General features: G+C 50.2%; 1 protein-coding gene and 1 non-coding gene across 3 annotated transcripts in view; one reads left to right on the forward strand and one right to left on the reverse strand.

Annotated features, from left to right (window-relative positions):
- NTF3 (neurotrophin 3) overlaps positions 1 to 14,438 on the reverse strand; it is a 75,764-nt gene extending 61,326 nt beyond the window's left edge. Inside the window, exon 1 of one of the 2 annotated variants that reach the window (XM_068971362.1) lies at positions 14,232 to 14,438. In XM_068971362.1, coding sequence (XP_068827463.1) covers positions 14,232 to 14,249 — 18 coding nt within the window. In that variant the 5' untranslated portion in view covers positions 14,250 to 14,438. Of the gene's footprint in view, positions 1 to 13,915; positions 13,944 to 14,231 lie in introns of those variants that run through there. The other variant, XM_068971363.1, reaches the window with a different exon arrangement.
- Positions 14,439 to 23,735: 9,297 nt separating this feature from the next.
- TRNAS-GGA (transfer RNA serine (anticodon GGA)) lies at positions 23,736 to 23,807 on the forward strand. Its single transcript has one exon. It is a non-coding gene; the product is annotated as a tRNA-Ser (tRNA).
- The last annotated feature ends 2,535 nt before the right edge of the window (positions 23,808 to 26,342 follow it).

Raw genomic sequence — 26,342 nt, forward strand, 5'->3', positions numbered from 1 at the left:
ACTGCAGGCCAAGTCACTGGACGGCATGCCGAGTGTCTGGCTAGGTCATTGTCATAAATACTTGCCTTCTCTGTGGTAACCAACATGATCGCCAGTGATTCTCTGTATGGATCCACTGTAAGCAAAAGAGGCCTTGTGGAATTGGCTATTTAGGAGATTGAAACACACACAAACACACACACACTAATCCATAGGGAACATCAATAGATGGATCTGATGTCCAGAATCTAGGACTCTCTAGACATTCCGGAAACTGCACCATATGTCCACCCACTCCTCCAAGCCTATCAAAAGGTCTGCAGGGCCAGCAACCCCCTCCAGAGAAAGTCACTATTACAGTTTCAGGTTTTCTGGGGTACCACTCAGAAAGCCACTTTCTTTCCTGATCTGGAATGAAATCAATTAGGACAGAAATGTAAGAAAACCAAAAAGGTCAGGAGAACCTCCCAGGGCCCACTGACCTCTCAGTGTTGTTAATCATACTGGTCCGCATTTCCCCAGAGTCAGAGCCACGCTGATTCATGACCTGTCCCCTCTCCTCCCAGCCCTTCATCTCCCCAGGAGCCAGCAGTGGTCAGAGTGACCAGGAGGCAAGTCGGGCTAGATGCTTCCTCTGCCTTCCACTCATTTATTCACTCATTCATTCATGCTTTCATCAATCCAACCAACAGTCTTCTTCCACTGAACAACTCTTCATGAAGAGCCATCTCCCATACTGCACCAGAGTGATCTTTTTTAAAAACAAAAAGCTAACTCTACCTTCCCTTGGGCCACCTCCACTGGCTCCATCGCCCTTGGGGTCGGGAGGAAGCTCAGTGCTGGCACTCCATCCTATGCCCGCCCTCCCTTGGCACATCACCCCACGCTGCTCCAGTGTGCCCTAGGACCTTGACTGCTTTCAGCTCTTTTAGTCCCTGGTTTCCCTCACCTGTGGCTCAGATGTAAAGAATCCACTTGCAATGCAGGAGACCCAGGCTCGATCCCTGGGATGGGAAGATCCCCTAGAGAAGGGAATGGCAATCCATTCCAGTATTCTTTGCCTGGAGAATCCCATGGACTGAGGAGCCTGGCAGGCTACAGTCCATGGGGCTGAAAAGAGTTGGACACGACTGAGCACTTTCGCTTTCACTTTTTTCCCTCACCTGGGGCTTCTTTCCACCTGTGTCCTCACCTGGAACTCTCCCCTTCCCCATCTCCTCCTACTTTCACTCACGATTACAAATCATACCACAGACCATCAGAAAAACCTCCCATGTTCATGGCTGGGCCCAAGTAAGCCTCTTCCTCCTTATTGGCTGCTCTTGGAAAAATCTCCATTTCAACTTCTATCTCAGTCTCTGCTCACTCTCTCTGTTCAAGTAAGAGTCACAGACACCGCTGTGCCATGGAAAACACATGATAAGCAATGGGAATTCTTCTCCAACTGCTAAAGCCCCCCCTTTTCCCTTCGCAGTCAAAACTCAGACCCACGCTAAGGCTCCATCCTTGACAGTGCCTCTGTCGAGAGGTCCCCCAAGAACTCAGACTTTCTGCAGACAGACGGTAACGTAATACAGCAGTCCCCAAAGCAGATGTAAACACTGCTGGGGGGCTGGGAAGAGAGAGTCCCGATTCACAGAGAGCCAAAACGTTAGCGGGAAACGCCAGAGGATTAGAGTGACAAGCTGAGGTCTCCCTACCAGTAACTCAACCCCAATCCAACTTGATTTCCTAGGCTTGCTAATAGACCACAATGTAAAATATCTTTCTCTCTGTTCTCTCTCTCTCTCTCTCGCGCACACACACACACACACACACTCTCACATACACACACCGGGAGACAAGAACATGGAATAAATACACTGAAGGTTTCCTGGATGATCACTGGCATGCTAAGAAAGAAAGAGAAAAAGAAAAGAATGGGAGAGTGAGTTACGAAAAGCAACTTTTCCCCCATTTTAATCTACAGCCATCAAAAGTCTTAGATACTTTATATTGCGCCTGTGTTTTTTTCACTGGACGGTCCCCAACTAGACATATTACTTGGTATTTTATTGAGCAGTAAAATAGTAAATAGTAAAATAGTCAATCTTGTTAGAAATTTTTAAAATTACTACCAAGTCTGAATATTTTCTATTTGCTAAAATGTGATATGACTATATAAATTGTCAGCTGAGTAATTCAAAGAAAGTCACAATTATTTTTTCTCTATAAATCTATACAAATGCTGCTGCTGCTACTAAGTCGCTTCAGTCGTGTCCAACTCTGTGCGACCCCATAGACAGCAGCCCGCCAGGCTCTCCCGTCCCTGGGATCCTCCAGGCAAGAACACTGGAGTGGGTTGCCATTTCCTTCTCCAATGCATGAAAGTGAAAAGTGAAAGTGAAGTCCCTCAGTCATGTCTGACTCTTAGTGACCCCATGGACTGCAGCCTACCATGCTCCTCCATAGCATTTTCCAGGCAAGAGTACTGGAGTGGGTCGCTAGTGCCTTCTCCACTATACAAATGGGTAATCTTTTAAACTCTGAAAAACTGTCATTTTTATTTGGCTAAAAGCGAATGGATTTCTGTATCCTTTTATGTGATAGAATGTGTAAATAAATAAAATTGAAAATAGAAAGAAGAAAGAAGGAAAAAAAAAGTCTTAGAGACTTTAAAATCAACTCCATAAAGGCAATGGTAGAATGAACTCTAACATGAAAGAGTCTTAGATCTGAGCTATGGCCTACATGAGAAAACTAATGTAGTTTCTTTTGGAAAAACTCTTCGACTCAACACTATGCAGGTGTGTTTTTGGAAGGATGGTCCAGGAGAGAAGCAGCGGGCAGAAACCTCCTGAAAGCCGATCACCTCCTCGTACTGTACAGCACCCACCGTGACTCTGGGGCAGTTCTCACCCTCTCGCCGTGTGTGGGGCTGTCAGGACAGGACCACACCTTGAGACATCCTCCCTGTAGCGGATGCAAGAGGCACTCTGGCTCTACTGGTCCTTGACAAGGTGGAGACGAGGCGCCATCTCCCACTGCGTGTAAACGTGGGATGCGATGCCCGGTGTCATCAAAACTGACAATGGAGGCACAGGGAGCTGCCAGATCCCCGATCCCGGCTCAGAGCCTGTTGGCAGCAATCTCAGGAGTCACTCACCAAACCCTGGGCTTTCTGAAAGCAGACCTGCTCAAGCTGTCTACACTTGTTCCCCCCATCACCCTGCCTACAAGGGCTCCTCATTCCCCAAACCCCCAAAGCCTCGGCCACTCTCACGCCAAGTACCAACGTATCTTGCCCTGCCCTGTGGCCTGTTTCTTCGCAGGTCGGTCCCGACTCCCAGCTAGACTGTAAGGCTCCTGAAGGCAGGACCTAGCCTTCCTCCTCTTGGGAATCTACAGGGCACCCAGGTACCCAACAGGATCATTAAGGAGAGGCAGGAGGCCCCCTTCAAATAACATTTTTGTTAAGCAGATAAGAAAAATACCCAACAGATGTGTTATGTTTTTTAAAACATCCTTCTAAATTCCAAAAGAATTCACTTAATAAGGACCTGATGTCTGTTCTCTTTCTGCTGGTATCTGGACCGATTAAAAACAGGATGTGAAAAAAAAAAAAAAAAAAACTGCCGAGGAGCTCATTGAGCAGGAGGGACTCCTAGAGGACAGGAGTGGACAGTAGGTGGCAGTCTGTCCCTGTGTCAACAGTGGCCACAGACAGGACACAGCGCAGCCTTGAGAAGAGGCTCTGAAGAGCTTCAGGCGGACGCACTTCCCCTGCCTGAGCCAACAAAAGCCAAGAGCAGGGCGACTGCTGGAAAGCACACTCGTGAGCACACACACCTATACATCCGCCCAGACCCAATGCCAGTACAACACGCACCTTCCACAAGCTCTCCCCGGGAAGAACCAAGAGTTCCCATCACAACCGACTCTGAGCATCCCTCACCTGAGGCTTGGTCTGGCCTGGGGAACCCAGGGAGGAGAAGACCACTGTCCTACAGCAGAAGAGAAGACCCTCATGGATCCTCCAGCCTGCTGCTGCTCAAGAGGATTCCCTATCATTACTTGCATCAACAAACAACACTCCAGCCAGGAGCCCTGCATTTGGATGTCCGTGCTCAGCCCGCCCCTCCCTGGAGCCCAGTGATATGAGCCAAAATATGTTTAGTATATGGCACGTGGTCCATTGCCCTCAGCAGCTCCCAGACCCTGGAACTCAGAGCTGCAGTATTCATCTCTTCAGCATCTCCAGCATCGAGCACATGGCCTGAGACTTGTCAGCCAACAATAGGCTGTTCAATGAATAACCTTTTTTAAAAAGTTAATTTTAATTGGAGGACAACTGCTTTACAATACTGCGTTGGCTTGTGACATGAATAATCTTTGAACGTGTTTTCATTAAGTCTAGAGACGTTGCTGTTGTTTAGTCACAAATTCCTACTCTTTGTGATCCCAGGGACTGTAGCCCACCAGGCTCCTCTGTCCATGGAATTCTCTAGGAAAGAATACTGGAGTGGGTTGCCATTTCCTTCCCCAGGGGATCTTCTCAACCCAGGGATTGAACCTGAGTCTCCTGCATTGGCAGGCAGGTTCTTTATGGCTGAGCCACCTGGGAAGCCCCAGTTCTTCTGTCATGAAAACCCATATTTGCAGAAGGACTTGGCAGACTATGGGGAGGGGAGGAGCGGGTCTCTAAAGAGAGCAAGAACAGCCCTTCCTGGTGAGCAGGGCGTACGCTTCCCAATCTCAGCCTCGGGACAGGCCAAAATGGAACACAGGACACGACTCTGGACCCATGGAAAGGCACGTCACCTCTCCGAGCCTGGCCTCTCACCACTGGACTCCCTGATGACCTGTTCTGCATCCGCTCACCCAACACATGTCAAGGGGTTGGGGACACAGAGGTGAAAAGGTCAGATCCCTTTCTTTGCTGTGCTCATCTTCTAGTGAGAAGACAGGGATGTCGGAAGGATGCCAGGAGAAAGGGATGGTGAATCAAAGATGTGAAAAGTGTTAGTGTATTTCAGTCGTGTCTGACTCTTTGCGACCCCATGGGCTGTAGCCCACCAGGCTCCGTAGTATTCTCCAGGCAAGAATACTGGAGAGGGTTGCCATTCCTTTCTCCAGGGGATCTTCCCAACCCAGGGATTGAACCCAGGTCTCCTGCATTGCTGGCAGATTCTTTACATGACCTGAGCCACCAGGGAAGCCCCAGAGTGAAAGTGTTTGTCGCTCGAAAAATGAAAGGTTGAAGGATGCTTTCAATGTCCCTGGTGGGGAAGGGAGAGCCTTTTAAGTCCAACATACACACAGAATTACCCTCCACGGCTATCACAAATTCAAGAACAGAGGTATATTTCTGCCACCCGTATCCTCTTACGATCTGAAGATGTTTCCTTCTACACTGAAGCCATACTCATTAATCCATCCATCCAGGCGTTTCTACTAAACCTCAGTTCCCGTAGTTAGTGATGTGCCAGGAAAGGTTTAGCGGATCATCGAAGCCTCTGGGAGCCCTTCAGTCTCCACAGAGCACAGGAGGAAAGTGGGATCTGATGTAGAGTAGAGACTCCCCAAACTGTCAGAGGCGGAGTCTAGGGTCCTTGCACATGGTTCAGGATCTTTCTGACTTTGCTCACCGAAATCAGCTGCCCATTTTATCCCACATAAACCTCTCCCGACGCTTCCAACTCCCAATCCAAGACCTGCCACAAATCTGGCAAGCTTGCTCTTCAGCACTTTATAAACATGCTCTCCTCCATATGTTCAAGAACTTATCTGGCGTCACATAACTTCATTTCCTCCTCCACCCCCTCTGCATCTCTGCACATAAGTCCTCCATGAGCACCAGGGATACTCGGAAATCCCCAGGCAGGGGCCATGGGGAAGCTTGGGGAGCAGCAGAGTCATGGAACGTGTGAACTGTCATGATGGGCAGGGGCCTTTTGACCTTCCAGTGAATCCAACTCCTTTTTTTTTCTGCAAGAGGAAACAGAGGCCCATGGAGGGAGCATGGTTTGCTCAAGGTCGCACGGCTAGTTTGAGTCCTTCTCAAGGAGAGGTGCTCTGGAGAAGGAAATGACACCCTACTTGAGTGTTCTAGCCTGGCAAATCCCACAGACAGAGGAGCCTGGTGGGCTACAGTCCATGCAGTCACAGAGAGTCAGATGTGAGAGTCGGATGTGATGGAGCTGCATGCAATAAGAGATGAGGCGAGCTGTTCAAGGAGGAACAAGGTGGGTATCAGGAGGGCTGGGGTCCTTCCTATCCTGGGACACACGTGTTGGGAAACAAGTGGTTCCCAGAGCTGTATTTTCCCTCCTGGACCCAGTGAAAGCATGGGATGGATGAGCCCCATCAGGAGGAGGTCCACTAGACACAGAATGGAAATAATCCCAGACTAGGAACTTGAACTTTATTCCCTAAGGGACGATCTGGAGCCAGAGGGGGAGGATATTTTTAAATGCCAGGGGTTCAGACCTAAAAACAGAGAGAACACGGAGAGGGGGGAGGGGGCGCAAGACCCAGCTCTCTGTCATAAAAATGATAATAGGGCTATTACAAAGAAGAAAGCATCCTCCTACACACGGAACATCATTTTAAACAAAGCAAACACTAATCTTTTGAGCACCCACAATTGCACAGGCATTAGGTGAATGTTGTATATTTACAAGCACGTTGCAAATACCTTTCAGCAACAGAACAAAGTCATTCTCATTCATCACTTTGAAAACGTGTGTATGGTAATGGTGATGGGAAAGTCAGTGGAGGGAGAAAAGACAAGAGCCTGAAGTCACACCCTCCAGGGATGGCAGTATGCACCCTGAGAACCTCCTTGGCTCCCCTACTTTTGTGACTGCCCAGAGAAGGGCATGCAGCAAGCAAGTGCCAGGGATGGGGGACTCTACAACTGCTCTGCTTTACATCAAGCAGAGCCTGGGGACCCCAGTCTTTGGCAGCAACTCCCGCCTTCAACCTGTCAGCAAGAAATCTATGTTTGGTCCCAGTATACATGGAGGGAATTCCCAGTCCTTCAAGGATTGCGGGGTCTCCAAATTCTGAAGAGCCCTCATGTTGTTCTTCGTCCTCTTTCACTCTGACTTTGTGTAACCCTCATCACAGGTCTCAAGGACGCTGGGACCCACCACCTCTCGTGGGTGAGCGGATCAAAACCAGATGTCTGACTCCAACCTTATAGAGTTTACAAGGAGGCAATTGTGGCTTAAATCAATACCCCCATTCTGGGAGGGCAGATTCCCTTGTCAGCAGGATGGGAAGTGCAGGCGGAGGGTGAAAGGAGCTCAGACAGACCTGACATGCTTTCCAGCAGGTGGCCAGAAAGCCTCAACATTTGTCTTGCAGGTGAAAATGAACATTCATGTGGAGCAGGCTACCCTGTGGGGTGACAGGCTTTGCAGGGCATATCAAGCAACCCCCATCTGGATGACATCATGGAATGCAGAAACAGAGTCTGACTGGCAGATGACGGACTTGGAATGGCCATGGGTTTCAAGCTACAAAGTCCGCACATGGAGATCTTAAGCAGACCCCTTAACCTCACATAACCTCAGTCTCCCTAGCTGTAAAAGAGATTATTTTGGGCTCTGAGATAACACCATGTGATATTTGCAGTAACACCTGGTGTCCAGCAAATACTTACTCATTAACTATCGCCCACATCAATGATTTTCAAAGTGAGTACTTCTTGTAGTCAGAATCACTGATTCTAACAGGCATTCACATGGATGCTGGACAAGTAGCATAGGGTCTACCAGAAAGCCAAACCCCACCCCTTCCAGCTCTGTACACACTGTGCAGGCAGAGCCAACTTCAAGAACATTCTTGGCCAAAACAAAATGCTATGACAAATTCTCCACAAGCTTCTCTGCCTTTGACTCAGCCATTTCCCAAAGACTTAAAAAAAAAAAAAAAAGGGAGCTCATTGAGGAAACGCCAAGATGCACTCTAACCAAAGCACTTTAGCACTTATGAAGGAAGACACTGAAGCTACTGTAAAATCCTCCAATGGTGCAGCTGGGATGGACTTTGAGATCCTCTAGTTCAAGCTCTCCACTGACAGATGGGTACGTCCAGGCCTGGGTCACAAAGCAACCGCTGACTAGTGACTGGCAGCAAGCTGGTCCCCTACCTCCAAGTCAGCAGGCTTTCTGCTGCCCTGGGCTGCTTAAGATGACCTTGGCCTGGGAGTCTTTTGAGCTCAGTATGGTCTTGGATCAGCAAGAACCTCAATCCTTTCAAAAATCCCCAACCAAACAAACCCGCAGGAGGTCTGGGACTCAACAGACACTTTTTCTGGAGATGCTGCTGAAAAGCGAGCCATCACAACAGACCACACCAAATTTCACTTCAAGATCCTTCTTCAGGGAAACCATACAGCCAGCCAGAGGTCAGTCCTGGGAGGATGCCCAGAGACAGACAGCCTCTGGGGGTTTCCAGTTAAGACTGCTTGAGAAGGACCATGACACAGATGCGGACACAAAACAGCCCATGCATTCTCACCACTCAGGGGTGGGTGCACACTTAGTCCCTTGGTGTTTTTAGGTAGGAGGAAAGGCTGATGTATGGAAAACTATCAGCAACAACAAGAAAAGATTTAAGATCTTGGTCCATCTACATGCTCTTTCATAGGTTCTAAAGTGAGTCTTCGGGAAGGCTTCCTTTGTCCAGCCTCAATCTTAATAGAAATCTGTTCAGGCAAGAATGAGGCTCCAGTTGTACTGACCTCATACTTCCTAAAAGCTCACACATCCTCTATGCCCAGATACAAATGGTCTGGAAAAAAAAAAATAAAGCTGCTCCCAGCTTCTTCCACAAGCTGGCCCTTCTGCAAGACATAATACGATACCCATTCAATCTGAGCCAGGCACCCACACACCTGCCACCCACATCACAAGCTCTGGGGATGCTTCCTGCCCACCCAGGGCCCCTCCTATGCCCCCATGCCCCCACCCCACACACAGCCCCATCCTCCTCTCTTTCTGCTCATGCCTATTCACACACAAACTACATCCACAGCCCTTATCATCAGCCCCGTCGGGTCTTAGGCTGGTCTCCAGTCGATCTGGTCCTTCTCCAACAGACCCAGTTTTAAAGAAGGCTAAATCAAAAACCCTAGCAACGATCACTAGCTCAACGTCCCCACCGCCAGAAACTGCCTGCCTCATTAAGGAGTAAAACAGCAGCTGGGGAAGGTTGGGAAGCAGGGTGGTGGGTGCATTCCAGCCAACACGTGGATTTACATTCCTCACAGTTAAGGAGGGAGTGCTGTAACTGCTCTGGGAAGGGTCTGGAGAAGCCTGGAGCAGAAACTGCCTGCTCCATTAGCCCTCCTGGATGGAGGGGCCAAGGGGGAGGCCTGCACATCTGATCCATTGGGGAGAGAAGCTGCGGAGATGGGAAATATTATGTAATTAAACTCTGCTGGCCTGTCCCGCCTGGGGAATGTGAGCGCCATCAGCAGTGACCTCTTCCAATCAACTTAATTGGCCCAATCTCGCCAAGAAAAGCAACGGAATTGGTTTAGTGCCTCATGGAAATAGCTTAGCTCCTGACTATTTATGGCCACTGAACTCAAGGATGGGAGCCTGACTCTGCGCCAGCAGTTGATAGCGTGTGCTGACTTCTGGGAGGACTCGGAGGCTTGAGTGGGTTTTCTGGCCCCTCGTTCTCTGGTCTCCATTTTTGTCTCTGGGGAAAGTGGGCCACGCCAACTTACTGCACTGGGTGTCTGCCGTATCGCAGATCCACAGCCCGTGCCCCCAGGATCCACAGCCCAGAGAAAAACCGTCCTTCATGGAAACCCAGGATGCCTGGACTTTGTTCCTCTTTAATTCTAACATGCTAAAAAACAACTACTTTCTCTGTTCTCAAAATCTCATTTCTTTTGGCGTGATGGTCCGCAGCAAAGGAAAATGTCTGTTTCAGATCATTACTAATGTTGATTTGTGGACCACCTTTCTTCTGAATCCTCCAAAGACCTTTCAGGAATACAGCTCTCCATCAGTAATCTTCTAGGCTTGGCTATCTCCATTTTACAGATGAGTAAACTGAGGCGGCCACAGAAAGTTCTGTTTGCACAATGGATGAACAGCAGACACTCAGTGGACATAACATGCACTGTAAAGAGAAAGAGGTTCAGGATCCGTCTTTGTAATGCTTCACATCCATGCTAGTGCCTGTATTCAAATCGGTGTCATCTCCGAGTAAGGCTCTGTACTGCTAAACACACCAAGGTTTGACTGGGGGTGGGGTGGGGAGCAGAGTGAACTTTCCTCTCATTGAGTCATAGCAGACAATATCATTTTACACAAAGAGAAATAAGAAAGGATCAGAGAGATTAGAGAACTTCCCTGAAATCACCCTTCTCCAAAGTGGCAGAACTGGATTGGAACCGAAGCATTCCCAATGGGAAGCCTTCCATCTCCACCACACCATCCTCTCACCGCTGCGAGAGCCTTTGCCCAAGGCTCAGACCCTGTATCAACCCTCTTCCAAAGAGGAATTTCCTCTACAGATAAGGTAGAACCTCAAAATGGCACACCTGTCATTTCAGGAATTCAAAAATGTCTTGAGTCAAATACAAGAGGTCTGTTTCTGCCCTTTCAGCAACAGATTTTTAAAAGGAGGTTCTAGGTCAGCAGGTGTGCGGCCAGAGCACATCCCTCAGCCTGCTCCATCCCAGTTACCTCCCCAGCTCTTGCTGGTATGAACCCCACCAACATCACACTCCCCTCCCACCCCAAACGCTTCCAAAAGCCTGCAACCCTTCTTTTACCTGTAGCTTTCAAACTTTGATCCACACGATACACATCTGAGCGTCCAAGATGATTTGCATCCTTCCTCGGACCCAAAGAATTCCTGCAAAAACACATCCTACCACCCCCAGCAGAGCCAGAACACACACCCCTCTGGTCCTCCAGGCTAGGCTCCTCCCAGGTTCTTCATTCCAGCCCCGCAGTGTGTGTGCACACATACTCGTGCACACACGTCAGCTTTCCACTCAGCTCAGAAGTCAGCCGAGACTAACACTCCCAAGCTGCATCTTCCTTGCATCTTCTTCCTGATCACTGCCTCACCCTTATGCAGCCCTACACAGGAAGCCTCATCCCTGCTGTGCTGTCAGAAACTCCTCCCTCAGGTGTACTAGGACCTGCATTCTGACCCGGCTTGCTACCCCCTCCCATTCCCAGCCCACACTCCCTGCAAGAAACAGTAACAGCCCTCAGCTCCCGCCTCAACACACAAAACTATCCATCATTCCTATCTTTCTACAAAACCACAGATATATTTCAAGTCAGCTTCCCTTTGACCTCCGAGATCCATAAACATCGCTCGAAACTGAATTACAGTTCTTGAAGAAACCTCTAGCACTGAGTTCTCCTGGTTCCTCCTGGCAAAACTGCAGGAGTTGGCTGAGCCCTGGGAAGATTTTTTCTAGGGCACCATGTCATGCCCCAGAGCCCAGGAATGGGCTGAGCCTCCAGCGGACATTTCATACAGTTTAATTGATGATCAATAATAATTGGTGATGGTGAATTCCTTTATTAAGTTGAAAAACCCATTATAACCATCATACAACATGCATCCCCACCACTAGCCATGCAAAGCACATTTCTCTGCTCACTCCAATCTTGTACGCACATTCCCACCCTGTGCCAACACACAGAAGACTTTTCCCCTTACATGTGCATTCCTCACCCTAAGCCTTCTCCAGTCCCCTCCTCTCTGGGGTGAGGGATGCAGAGGAGGAGAAAGAGAAAACCACTCCAGCATCTTTTTCTACAGATGCCCCATCTCTCTAGAATAAGTGTTCGAGCCCACACTTTTCGTGTTCCCCACAGACCCCAGTGCCATTCCAGCCAAATTCCCCAGGACTCATTCACAAAGTTCATACTCTGATCTTCACAGATAATACCCCCCCCCATCCCTTTGGTAATCGGAAAGCGCCTAGCCCAACCTTCCGCACACGTCCCACCTCCCCCCAACCCCGGCCGCCCTCCCATACCACACCCACTCTGTGTGTCTGCACAGGCACGCACAAGCCATCTGCTATAACACACGCACCTATCCTTCTGCTCTGACACTCTTAGCGGGCACAGATTTCTCATTAGTACACCTATGTGCCCACATGCTCTCACCTGCTGCCTGGCAGCCGTGTGCCCGTGAAAGAGACCCTCAGAAACGAATATCTCCACCTGCACACTGAGCAGAGGGAGAGCCAGCGCTCTGATTTTCCAAACAACCTCCTTGCCTGACCAAACAGCGCCCGGGGGTCCCCGATGGCCCTCCACAGGACCCAGATCCTGTTAGCCCAGAGCCAAACCCTCCACTTTCAGCTACAAAACAGTCCACAGCTGCACAAACCCGTGCGCGCTCCTACTGCAGCCCCGCAGACTTCCTTCTGTCCCCCAACACTATTCAGAGCCCCCTTTCTTACCAACTCCCCCTCTTCTAACGCCATACTCAGGCCTGAGCGTTAAAGGCCAACGCAGAGGCTGTTGGATGTTCTCCCCTGAATCCTACCCCTCCACCTTCTTTGTGTAAGGAGGGGGGGGGGCGTTAAGTGGGGACAGGCTGAGGACATCGGTGAATTTCTGAGCTCTGGGAAAATAGAACCGACGGCGAAGTTCCCTCGCGTTACAACTTTCTCCATCCTGACGTTTGGAACGGTGGGTTAAGATAGGCTCTAGGTTCTGCAGGGTGGGAGGGGGTATCTTTTTCGTAAAAAGCAGGTCTCCCAGCACAGTCGGTAAGCGGCTGAGTCCTGGGGTGACATCCACCCCCTTTTAGCCCGCCCCCACTCCACCCCACCCCCGAGCTCCCGCCCCCTGCTCGTCGCGCACATAAACAAGTTCAAGGCGCGCAGTCGCCAGCTCTCCAGCTCGGAGCCCTGCGCTCCGGCTGCCTCCAGGCAGCTGCCAGCACTCAGACCTCTGAACCTTCAGCCAGAGGTCGAGACCAGGCGACCTAGTTCGGAGTTTCCTGCACCTGGAAGCTTCCAGCCTGGGATCCAGCGAGAGGGATCCTAACTAGTCAGCAGCCCCCACCCGGTTCGGCGCGCGGGTCTCCGTGCCTTTGAGGAACGCAGGCTCCCAACTCCCCCTAAGAACCAGGGTCTCCTCCGCGCACCCACTCGCGCCCGAAAGCCACCAGGACTGTCCCCTCCCCCACCCAGCCCCTCCTTTCCGGAACCTTCAACTCCCAAACTTCCCAAATTTCCTTCGAGTGTGGCTTGGAGCTCTGGGGCCACGGAGCACTTTGGTCCTTGGCGGGGTGGGGGGTGGGGAGGCTCTGAAGTCCGACTTAGACGCGTCGCGCCCCGGGCCTCCCAGCCTCCCCGCACCTCCGATTCCTAGAGCAGGCCGGAAGGAACCGGACGGACTTCACAGGGATCGCCAGGCCCCCCGCGCCCGCCGCTCCCCGGCGGGGACCCAGAGGCGCGGGCCGAGCGCGCAGCTCTGACATCGGCGCCGCAGAGACCCAGGGTGGGGTGGCCACCGGCCTGCACGAGCCCCGGGGTGCAGGCTTGTTTCCCAGGAAGCTCTGAGCGGAGGTAGGGGGACTCCGGCAGGTAGCCGCGCCTTGAGGAGTCTCAACTCCCCAAACTGAGAAGCGTCTCTCCAGGTCCAGAGCTCCACATCCCCTCCCCCAGCCCCGCCGGGGCCCAGAGGGGGAGAGTCGAGAGCCCTGCGCCGCGGCGAACCCGGCGCCGGGGGCGCGTGCGGGGAGCGGCGGCTGCTCCCTAGCCTCCTTGGATCCGCCTGCCACCCCCTTTGTTACGGGGTGCGCGGGGAGCCCCTCTGCGCGAACAGACGGGTGTGATGAGGGGCTGGCGGTTCTGCCTAAGCCCTTCCTTGCCCTTCCGTCGTCTCCCTTTCCCCTCGCCTCCGCCCCCCATTTCCAATCCTGGTCCCTTAAACCTGATCACTTTCCCAGATATTGGGCGGTTTCTCCGGCGGCAGCCGAGGGACGGGAGAGAGGAGGTGGGGAAGAGTGAGTGTGTGTGAGTGTGTATGTGTGTGTATGTGTGTGCGCGCACAAGGGTAGCTGTGATCTCGCCGGGGCCTGGGCAGATCCCGGAGTAAACTTCGGGAAGACAAGAGCCAGGGAAAGTGCGGGAGCGCAGCGCGATGGGGCAGGGGCGGAGTGCGGAGCCGGGGCCCCGCGCTGGTCCCCCAGTCCATCCCCCTACCGGACCCCCGGGCCCCTGAACCTGCCCACCCAGCGCGCCCGCCTCCCCTTACCGTGGCAGAAGTAACCATGGCATCCGTGTGACTGTTTCCAGGGACGTCGACATGAAGAGAAAGGTGGACGCGAGCTCGGTCATCCAAAGTCTCCCCCACTCCGCTGCAGCCACCCCCCAGCAGGGGACAAAAAGAGCAGGAGAAAGAAAGGCGAGGGAAGAAAGTAGTTGCGCCGGGCTCTCTCGGGGGCCGCGCGCGGAGCTGCTCGGTAGGGAGAGGAGCCTTCAACTCTGAGTCCCGCGAACATAATCTGCGCGGTTATAACCAGCCAACCCGGCCAGATGGCTCCGCGCTCAGCGCCTTAACCCCTTCGGCGCCGCGCCGCCCGCCCCCGCGCGCCGCCCGCCGCGCACGCCTGCGCCCCAGCGCCCCTCCGGCTGGGGTCCGGGGCCAGTGAGGGGACCAGGTCATTTCCCATAGAAATGGGAAGAAAAGAAAAATACCCCCAACTTCCAAGGGGATGTATGCTTAGATTTGCCCCCTCGATCTCCCTTTTAGAGATCCAGGAAAAAACCAAAAACGAGATATTCAACTTTTCACTGCACTTCACACGTTCATGCCTTCAGCCTGTCTTATTTGTTCCTTTTCTTGAAAAAATTCTTTTTGACCTCCTTTCTGCTTTTTATTTAAGGTTTTTCTTTACAAAGCGGAAGGATCTTTCTTGCCCGTTTTCCAAGGCGACTGGGGGTCTAATGTGCAAACCCCTCAGAACTTTCCCGCTCCAGACCTCTTCCCACCCGCTACCAAGCCCACTGGTGGGTCCTGACCCCCTCCCCGCCACCCGAGCGTGCCCCGGGTACCGCTCCCCAGGGTGCTCGCCGCTCCGGGACCAGCTCCTAGGGCGCAGCCGGCGGTGCAGGGGGATCAAGCCAGAGAGGCGTGGGGTGGAAGTCAGGGGACCCAGGGACGGGCGGTTGTGTGTGCGCCCGTGTGTGTTTGTGCGAGCCCGAGCTTGGAAGGGATGGGGTGATGAATTGGAGGCTCCCACTCCACGAAGCCTTCAGCTCCTCCTAAGCCCCTTCCATCCAAACGAGGGTCTGCCCCTGCAGCCTTGCGCCCTTCCAGCACCCATCCGTCTGCAGGCAGGAACCGCGCGGGAAGGCCAGCGACAGACCGACTTTCCTAACCGCTCCGAAAGCAGTGACGTCCACTTCCTCACCCGGCGATTATTCGAGGAATGGAAGGACAGGGGGCAAAAATCTCTTATTTCGAGATAATTTTAGCTGCCCATTAGACCCCGCTTGCGGCGAGCTCGGTCTCTAAATTTACCAACTTAAGTCATCTTGCTTTGGCCCATTTGCCATCAAGAGAAGTGGTGGGGGGCGGGGAAATGTCACTTAGGGGTCAATGAGTTAACTCAGAGGCTCAGTGTTTCGCCCTCCAGTCCCCGGGTCGTGACGTGGGGATCCTTATCTCCATGTCCCCCCACTTCTTCCTCCGTGCCATCTCCGCGACCCCTCACCCCATCTCTTGCCAGGACCTCTGGACTCGCGCGCCACTGGGGGAGGGGTGTCAGTAGGTATCACTTCTCCCCGCGCCCTGCCTTAAGCAGCACACGCTGTGTTTCCGCTGGGGTCCAGGTTCCAAATATATATATATATATTCCTTTGACTTATTGGAGCATTTGGTCAGACACCAAGAAGTACGAAGGGCACTACACCTACCAGATCAGGCCGACCCGCCGCGGAGTGAGGCCGCCGGTCCGAGGGGAGGTGGAAGGGATGGGGAGCCTGGGGTCTGCGTACTAGATAGATTGTACCTGCCTCATCATTTTGCTGGCTGCTGGAGGCTGCCACATCGAAAACGGCCGGAAGCGCCCACTGAGGCCCAGGGGCGTCACCTCGCGCGGTCCCTGGGGAAGGGACGGTCTCGCTTCAGGGCCTCCCTCGCGCCAATAGGATCGGGTCCTCCTCCGGGCCAGACTAGGCTGCCGACCTGTCCCTTCCAGCCGGCGCGCGGCACCATGAAGGTTTGGACTGGGCGGGCGCTGCTGGGTCCTGGTTTTCTCGCTCGGCTCTGGCCCGCCCCCCTCCCCTCCCCCACTTCCCGCACTTGCACCCCTCCACCCCACCCCCACCTCGGCTGCCGAGCAGTCAAAGGCGGGATTCGGGTCCCAGATCCAGTCCCACTGGCCAAGTTCTGTGGGCTCTTCGCTGGAGCTCCGGGTCGTCCGTGACCCCGAAGACGGCCAGAGGAGAGGTGACTGGCTCCCGCTGCAGCGAGGAATGGGTTAAAAACAAGTCCTGGCTGTTCTGCCTGCTGCTCCCCGGTCACCCGCAGTCTGGAGGGAGGAGGGGAAGGGAGAAGGAGGCAAACTTAAATCTGAAAAAGAAAAGAAATCAGAAGAAAAAAAAAAAAAAGAAAGAAAGAAAAAGACGAGGCAGCGTGAGTTTAAAACCGATTTGTTCTGCAGATGCCCGGCGCTGGCTGACTGCCTCGTTTTGCCAGGACCTAGGCGACCTCGGGAAAAGTTTGTGCCTTTTCCCAACTCAAGGGGGGTTTTGTCCTGAGCCAGTGGGTCTGTCTTTACGTGCAAACAACACGCCTTGTAATCTGAGAGGTGACACCTTAATCTTGCCAAATATGCGTGGTGCCTTGGGGAGGAGGGGGCAGGAAAGGAGGGAGGGACTGAGGGAGGAGAGAGGAAGAGGACGGAACCAGGCGGAGGCTGGGTAAGAAGGACGCACTTTGCTGCTGGACTTTAGTCGCTAAGTCGAGTCTCACTCCCTTTGCTACCCATGGACTGTATGTAGCCCGCCAGGCTGCTCTGTCCGTGGGATCCTCCAGGCAATAGTGGAGTGGGTTGTCATTTCCTTCTCCAAGGGATCTTCCCCATCCAGGTATGGAGTCTACCTCTCCTGCATTAGCAGGCGGGATTCTTTACCACTGAGCCATTGCTTGCTGTCTCCCAAATGGAGGACCCCTGGCCCTTTCCTTTGCGGAAGGCCCCTTTCAGACAATCTTCCCTGAGCCAGCAAGCTGCCTTTTCCTTGACTGCTGTTCTTTCCACTTGAGAGCTGTTTGTTCTCTTTTCCCCACCAAATACCAGTGCTAGATTCTTCCTTCTGCTCCCAAGAGACAGACAAGGTAATCAGGAAGCAGTGTGGCCAGAAAAAGAAGTACAAAGGTGTATGTCTTTAAAGGTAAACTAAAAGACTGTCGCATATCTTATGGACTCAGAACTGTGGTACATTGTGACTTCTGAGCAAATCGATTTTTTGGAATAGAGACTGATCTGAGTGGTTGCAGATTGCTAAAGCAAAGAACAGAGTTGAGAGGTAAGCTGGGCAGTTCCTGCCCCAAGGCAGCGCTGGGTCCTGCTGGAGTCCATTCAGACTACATCTTTCTGGATCGCTTTCTCCAAGCGGAGCCCCTGTCGCAGTCTTGACCTTGGTGTCCATCTGTCAGCTGTATTTTTAGGTTGCTGAACTTTCTTTTTCTCCTGGCTGCATCTGGAAGACCCCCCTCCTGAAAGTGGCTTGTGGGTTTGTGTGTGTGAGCTGGGGACTGGATCTGGTGTTTGGAGACCTGTTTGAAAACCAAAGCAAATTTCTGGAGCTAGCCTGCCGCCCACCCTTGTCTTTTGCAATAGCACCACTCTGTGGTTGAAACACTGAACAGAAACAGAATGGAAAGGTTGGCCTAAAGCGTGCCTTTCCCTTGTAAAAAGCAGCATTTCTGGGGTTGATGTTTGAAATCGGTGGACCGTGGGTTGGTGGTGGTGGTAGGGCGGGGGGGAAGTGATGCTCAGCGTGTGGTCCCGTGTTCTAGCTGCCTGTCGTTAATTCATTGTGACATATTGACCCAGGAAATGAGAGAGGTGGGCCGAGTGGTTTTGGAGGCCCCTTTCCTCTGTGACCAAACTTGGCAAAGACAAGCAAGGTGATTTTCCCCATGAAAAGTTAGCTAGTCTTGAACATTTGCCTTCTCTCATTTTTTGGTTTTGTTTCATTTGTTTGCTTTTCCTTCTGCTCGGAGGTTGCTCCTCTGCATCTTAGCTGATCCTCAAATATTTGCATGTTGCATCTTCCGCGGCTGGAAAGCATGGTGGAGAAGTTTGGCAGAGCAGCCGCAGTTCCTTTCTTGGGCCCTAGCCTGTCTCTCCCCACCCCCACTCATTCAGAATGCTGCTCTGCCAGTGGAGCCTGAAAGTCTATGTTTCTGACACAATGAAGTGCAGGCAAAAGGTGTTTGCCCAGGGACTGGGAATTTAGGGGTAACGGGAAGACCATGCACTCCCGTGGCTCCTGGTGCTCAAGAGATTACTGACTGCCCACCTATCACTGCACAGGTTCAAAAGAGTTATTAACCAACAGTCACTTGAATATCACGCCCATTAGCAGCCCCACCCAACGGCCCTAGGGACTCCTGTATGAGGCATTACTCTTTTTTTTCTTTCCCCCCAAGATGTGTGCAATGTCCACAGAGACTGTGTCCCCAGGTCTTCCCTAACATTTCTGTCATCTTTATCAGCACTGGTCTCTGACTGAGCAGGGATCCCAGAAGTCACGTTCTCTGAGCCTCTGTGTCCTCACTCTGCATTGAATAGTTGATGAAACTGAGGTTCCAACTGGACAGTGACTTTCCCCAGGGAAACAGAAAAGGCCTGGTAACAGATCAGGAGGTAGGGCTCATTGAAAGAGAGACGTCTGGAGTCATCCCAACGCAGGTTTCATGCGCCCTTCATCACTTCGAAGCTGTGTGTCTTTGGACAGACTCTGAGCTTCTCAATGCCAGCCTCATAGGAGTGTTGGTGGTGGTGGTTTAGTCGCTCACTCATATCTGAGTCTTTGAGAACCCATGGACTGTAGCCCGCCAGGCTTCTCAGTCCATGCGCTTTCCCAGGCAACAAAGCTGGAGTGGATTGCCATTCCCTTCTCTAGAGGATCTTCCCAACCCAGGGCTCAAACCTGAGTCTCCTGCATTACAGGCAATTTCCTGCATTGCAGGCAGGTTCTTACCAACTGAGCCACCAAAGAAGTCCATAGGAGAGTTATGAGGATCAAATGAATCTTTTTATTTAAAACACTCAGCACAGTGCCTGGCACCATGGAAGCCTTGACTCCCAATCTAAAGGCACTTGTAGTGAAATCCTGCCATCCCACTGGTAGGGGATCAGCCTTTAGAAAGACTGTCCTGTCTGTTCTTTGTAAGCAGTCTTAAACGCTTCATTAATGTAACACCATGGGTTTATTTTCCCCTTTGGACAAAGACAGAAAGAAATCAGCAGGATGAAGTAGTGGACATATTTAGAATCTTTGGAGCTTCCTAATATGGACCTCAATGAGCCTGGAAGACATAGTTGAAGGATTTCAAAATCTCATCTTATTCATTCTCTCATTTGTTCTCTAAGGCAGAACCACCTCATTGTTTTAAAGGAAATTCCATCGTGTCCTTTAACTCTTAGCAACTTGCCTAGTATATTCTCCGTTTGTTATTGCTACTAATTATGTTCTAGAGCTTACATTGAACAATATAGAGTTACACTGAACAATGAAGGATCAACTCATTTTATGAAATAGCATACAGATTCATAATTAGGTTTCAAGAAAATACCCAGAATAATAGAGGGAAGGTATGTATCCCTACCACACAGGTGGATATAGAAATCATAAGAAAGTCTCCTATTTCACCAGTCATGACATGAATTCCTCACCACCCTATAAATTACCTTTATGTTGCACCAAACTCCACTCATAAAAAAAAATGACATTAAGGTTTCCTAGGTAACTAATGCATTTCCAGAGGGCATAGGCCTCAGGAGACAAAAGGGGTAAGGAAAGGGGTGGGGGTGGGGAAGTGAAGAAAGAGGGGAAAAAAAACATTCGATTAGACCCATGTGACATAAACAAAATATTTCATGGGTAAGAACTCATAAAGTTTTATTAGCTGGGTTCGACATAGCTGTGGCACCGCCATTAATTCCATCTTCGGACAATAAAAGACTTGCCAGGCTCCCCACACCCCTCCACCTCTCCAGTCATGTGTGCCAGTATCTCTTGGTCCAGGCTCAGAGTTACAGATGTTGAGAGTAACTGTTCATCAGCTGAACTGTGTCCACTCACCAACCAGCTGTTTCTTGAGGCTTCCAAGGGATATTTAGACAACACCAAATGCTGAGAGTGAAAACTGTCCGTCTGGATGGTTCAAGAGATGCAGATGCATGCGATCGTATAGACGCTGAGCTCGTTGGAGCAGGGCTGTGAGCCTCAGGGGAACGTTCCCTGGGGTGGGGTTGAACAGACAGGATCCATGGCCAGTTTCCAAATCTCCAGTCTGATGGGCTTTTCATTGTGGCTTCCTTCACCTGGGGAAGGGTCTGGGTACTAAAGAGCCCATGAATGCTTGGGAGGACATGGGAGGTTGTAGGAGGAGCTTAGGTTTCCACTTATGCTTTAAGAACATTATTGTTCAGTCGCTCAGTCATGTCTGACTCTTTGTGACTCCATGGACTGCAGCATGCCAGGCCTCCCTTTCTCTCACTGTCTCCCAGAGTTGGCTCAAACTCATGTCCATTGAGTCAATGATGCTGTCCAACCGTCTCGTCCTCTGCTGCCTGCTTCTCCTTTTGCCTTCACTCTTTCCCAACATCAGGGTCTTTTCCAATGAGTCGACTCTTTGCCTCCGGTGGCCAAACGGTTGGAGCTTCAGCTTCAGCTTCAGCGTCAGTCCTTCCAATGAATATTCAGGGCTGATTTCCTTTAGGATTGATTGATTTGATCTCCTTGCAGTCCAAGGGACTCTGAAGAGTTCTCTTGCACCACAGTTCGAAAGCATCACTTCTTCAGTGCTCAGCCTTCATTATGGTCCAGCTCTCACATCCATACATGACTACTGGAAAAACCATCCGTATATGACTACTGGAAGAATGTTGGGCCATCCTAAAAGGCAGTGCCATCCAGGAAACCAGTGAGAAGGAGACTCAGAGAATAGGAACAATGGAGAGAAAACAGCCTCATTACTGGCTTTGTGAGCCCAGAGAATTTATTGAACTTTTCAGCTCCTTGGTTTTACCTCATATAAGAGGGACTTGGCCTCATTTTCTTGTATCCTGGGGAATATAAATAAGAAAATAAAGAAACACGCTGATTGGGGTACACGTGGGAGTTTTATATCATCTGCTCTCCTCCATCTTCAAGAATTCGAGAGACAGTGAGACTGAGGCTCTTTCCAAGCCACAGCCACATGACTTCTCTGTGAAACTCAGTGAGTTGTTGATTCCCCATGGTTTGGAGAGTACCTACCCATTACTACAGCTTAGGATGAAGCTTGACTTTTGCACTTTCTGTGGCTTGCTGGCAAAAGGGCACAAGATGCAAGTTCATTCTCTTTTTTAACACTTTTGGCTGCACCATGGGGATCTTAGTTCCCTCACCATGGACTGAATCCCCATCCCCTGCACTGGGAACTTGGAGTCTTAACTGCTGGACCACCAGGGAAATCCCAAAATGCGAGTTCTTGGCGAAAAAGTCAACTAGAAAACCAGAACCTTTTCCATCGCTCAGTCCCTTCCACTGGGTTGTTGAAATCATTTGGGGATTTACCTCTGTCTAGGGACTTGGGATGGATTCAGGATTAGACAAGTCTCTGACTACACCCTTCCCTTTATTCACTGACCTTACTGGGTAGTCAGGGGCGGGGAAAGTCTAGGAGGTGAATCTGTAGCAATCCAAAGGTGCAGTTTTCCCAGGGACTTAAGGAAAAGTAGGGCAGGATCCCAGGTCCCCTTACTGTTAATGAAGAGCCCCATCCGGTCCAGCCACGAGTATGACAGCAACACACAGTAAAATGTCTCGTGAGTACTCTCCTTCGGTACAGTCCTCAGAATCCGGACTAAGGGCACTGACAAAGCCCACCTAATCTGTTCTTCTGCCCCCAGTACCAATCCTTACTCATCACCCAAAAGACCTGCTTTAATTGTGCAGGGTGCGTGGGGTGGGGAGCCGAGAAGTTTCCTCCCATTGTCCACCTCTCCTCCGTGTGTGCATGCTCAGTTGCTTCGGTCATGTCCGACTCTTTGCAACCCTGTGGACCATAGCCCAGCAGTTTCCTCTGTCCTTGGGGATTCTTCAGGCAAGAATACTAGAGTGAGTTGCTGTTTCCTTCTCTAGCGGATCTTCCTGACCCAGGGATTGAACCTGCGCCTCCTGTGTCTCCTGCATTGCAGGCAGATTCTTTACCCACTGAGCCACCTGGGAAGGCCATCAGCAGTCTAAAAACACTCAGGACAGGGAAGTAATCACCAAGTTCTTTCCTTTAAAGATTTTGTGCTCAAACTCCCCACAAAGCACTCAAAAGTGATTTTAGCAGTTCCTGGGGGCCAAGGAAAGCTGAGTTCAAGTTAAAGTAGGTACCACTTCTTTCCCCAAGCACGCAAATATATACAGATGCATCCCTGAGGCCTCCCTCTGAAGCTTGGCTATATTTACCAGTCCATTTGTGGGCAGATCTGTCCCTGTCCCCACCCTGAGAGCAGGCTGTCCTCAGGACCCCATTCAGAATGCAAGTAATGCTCCAGCCACAAAGAGGACCCCAACTGGGGTCCTGGAGAACCCTAAATGCAGCAGGTGAGAAACTTCTTTACAGATTTTCATCTTAATCATATTAACTCTGTGTGTGTGTGTGTGTGTGTGTGTGTGTGTGTGTTAGCCTCCCAGTCCTGTCTGACTCTCTGCCACCCTGTGGACTGTAGTCCACCAGGCTCTTCTGTCAATGGGATTCCCCAGGCAAGAATGTTGGAGTGGGTTGCCATTTCCTTCTCCAGGGGACCTTCCCCACCCAGGGACAGAACCTGTGGCTCTTACATCTCCTGCATTGGCAGGTGGATTTTTTACCACTAGTGCCACCTGGGAAGCCCATGAAGTCGCTCAGTCGTGTCTGACTTTTTGCAACCCCATGGACTGTAGCCTACCAGGTTCCACCATCCATGGGATTTTCCAGGCAAGAATACTGGAGTGGGTTGCCATTTCCTTCTCCAACATTAATAATAGATAACATTTATTGAGTGCTTAATGGGTGCCAGGTATCATTAATAATATTAGCATTATATGCCAGGTAGTTTTTGAAGCACCATGGGTGAGTATTTGTATGTGTGTATCTATCTATATACATAGATAGATAGATACACACATACATATATATGTATATATGTATGTGCACATGTTCAACCATATATTCATATGGTATATGTTATATATATTCATCTATATAGTTATATATATATATATATATATATATATATATATATATATACACACACACACTATATATACATATATATCTCCCAGAACTGGACGCAGAAAGCCTGGGTCATGTCTGAGCTCTTGTGTGATCTTAGGCAAGTTATTTATCCCTTTCTAGTCTTCATTTTTTAAAAAATCTGGGAAGTAGAGATAATAGTAGCACCAGCTTGTCAGATTTTCTGATGATTAAATAATGTATAGGTAGATATGGCTATCATCTCCACTTTATTGATTTCAAGTGTCTAGGTGTAGAGAATGGGCTTCCCTGGTGGCTCAGAGGTTAAAGCATCTGCCTGGAATGCAGGAGACCTGGGTTCGATCCCTGGGTTGGGAAGATCCCCTGGAGAAGGAAATGACAACCCACTCCAGTACTCTTGCTTGGAGAATCCCATGGAGGGAGGAGCCTGGTAGGCTACAGTCCATGGGGTCACAAAGAGTCAGACACGACTGAGCGACTTCACACACACACACACACACACACACACACACACAGGTGTAGAGAATAACTTTCCCAAGGATACCTAGGCAGTGAAAGAGTTGCAAAATAGAGGTCTGGACCCTCATCATGTATCAGCTCTACTCCATCCAACCTTGAGAAGGTGCTGTTTTTACAGGTGAAGAAGCAGGCCCAGGAGGGGACAAGCAAATTGTTTAAGATCACCCAGAGGAGCTCAGATGGGAGTGAGGGCTCCTGCCTCTGGCTCATGGCTAAGACCAGCAGGAGTGCGTTGTAATGTTCGTAGTGTCAATTCTCCTGGCCTCAAGGTCATCCTAGGGCAATGAGAGAAGAAAGGAGATGGACGATGGGGTAGAGCAGGGCCAAGTCCTTTGTTGAGCCTTTGTAGATGGAGGACCCTCCTTCCAGAGCAAGGACATGGTACATGGAAGAAAGACCGATTTCAGCACCCTCCCAGCTCCTCAGCAGGTCTCTTTGCCAGGACACAGCCTAGATAACAACATGCTAGTCCTGGTTAAGAGAAGTCCCACAAGCAGGCAGGACAAAACCATGCAGTGCCGGCTTGCTAAGAAATTCTTCCAAGGGGGCAGGCCATTGGCTTTGCTCCAAAGATTTAAAAAAAGCCTCTAATCCAAACTATTGGCGTTGGCAACATCAAGACATATAGAGAAAAAAGTTGAGCCTTGAATCTCTACTAAGTCTTAGGTCTGTAAATGCTTACTCCAAAACCGTGGAACGCTGTTATAGAACATTGTGGACAACTGATGTATTGTTACCTGTTTCTTTTGAATCCCATCCAGTCACAAATGTACACTCACGCAAATGTCTCCTCCTTTAGCTTAGACTGAGACTTGAATGCCATTGAGCACTCAGACACAGCGGGCCAGCCAGCAGTCCAAACCTGCCTTTGAATGAGCTTTCAAATCCGGAGCTGCTGCCCAGATAGTCACCATTATGCTTCAGATTCCTATTTTACTGTTCTACCACGACCAGCCTCTCTGCCTCCAAACAAGGATAAGAGAATTCCGCTGGTCCTTCTCCCACTGCTTCCAAGGTCTCTTGCCAACGGTTTTCAACAGTGAGTCCCGAAGTTAGACATAAGCCCCTGTGGCCAGAGGGAAAGAATAACTTTGCAGATGATGACAGTGATTATCTTTCCACCTGTAACCATCTTGCCCTGCGGACTTTATGGATATCTTCAAAATAAGGTTAATGAAAGAGATACACAACAAAGTTGGAAATAACCAATACATGGATATCAATAAACCCCAAACCCTGTATATCTTCCCAGGGTTTAGCAGGGAGTCTATGGTCAAGATGGAAATGGAATCATTACTGGTAAGAGGTTTATTGATAGATTTAGAATCACTGGTCCACACTGTGTATCTCAGACTGGAAAACAGACTGGCTGCAATATTGAATCAATGCATAACTGACTTAAATTCTTTCAGAGTTGGAAGGTGTCTGAGATTCCCCTAGTGAAATCACTTGTTTTACAGAGAAAGTTATTAAGACTCAGGATAATGAGGGGACCAGCCAAGGAGCATGCAAAAAATGAGACTTGTCAGTGAGAGTGTGGACCCCACGCTCCTGACTTCTAGGACATGGCTCTTTGCCTGCTCTGTCTATACAACCCCCAGGAAATAGACAGAATTACTGCTTTCCTTCTGGAAATGATCCCATTTTCCCTCTTTAATTCCCAAACTTTTATTTTTTATTTACTTCAACTTATTCTAATATTTCATTATCTTAATTTTGTTCCCATTGTGCACTATTGGCAAGACAAGAGGAAATTAACTTAACATGCAGAAGGCAGGTTTTCAGAAGGACATGGAAAAGAGTTTTAATCATGGAGAGGTTAAAGGACAGCTTCAAAAGTGAAATGGAGGGAACTTTCCCGTTGATCCAGTCTTCACATTTCCTATGCAGGGGGATGCAGGTTCAATCCTTGGTCAGGGAACTAAGATTCCACATGCTCCGGGATCAAGGAACGAAGGTGTAAAACGGAAGCAATACTGTAGCAAATTCAATGAAGACTTTAAAAATGGTCCACATTAAAAAAAAAGTCTTTAAAAAAAGCGAAATGGATACTTTCCTATTTGGATGACAATAAGATCAATTCTTTCTGAACATACAGGATTAATTAGACCAATTCTATTTTTCAGGGGGCTTCCCAGGAGGCTCAGTGGTAAAGAATTTGCCTGCCAAGCAGTTGACATAGGTTTGATTTCCGGGTCAGGAAGATCCCCTGGAGAAGGAAATGGCAACCCATTCCAGTATTCTTGTCTGGAAAATTCCATGTACAGAGGAGCCTGGTGGGCTACAGTCTGTGGGGTCGCAAAAGAGTCAGAGAAGACTTAGAGACTAATCAACAATAGGGAATTAAACCCAAATATATGTATTTATGTATTT

Source organism: Capricornis sumatraensis, chromosome 4 (genome assembly GCF_032405125.1).
Source record: "Capricornis sumatraensis isolate serow.1 chromosome 4, serow.2, whole genome shotgun sequence".
Lineage (NCBI taxonomy): Eukaryota > Metazoa > Chordata > Mammalia > Artiodactyla > Bovidae > Capricornis > Capricornis sumatraensis.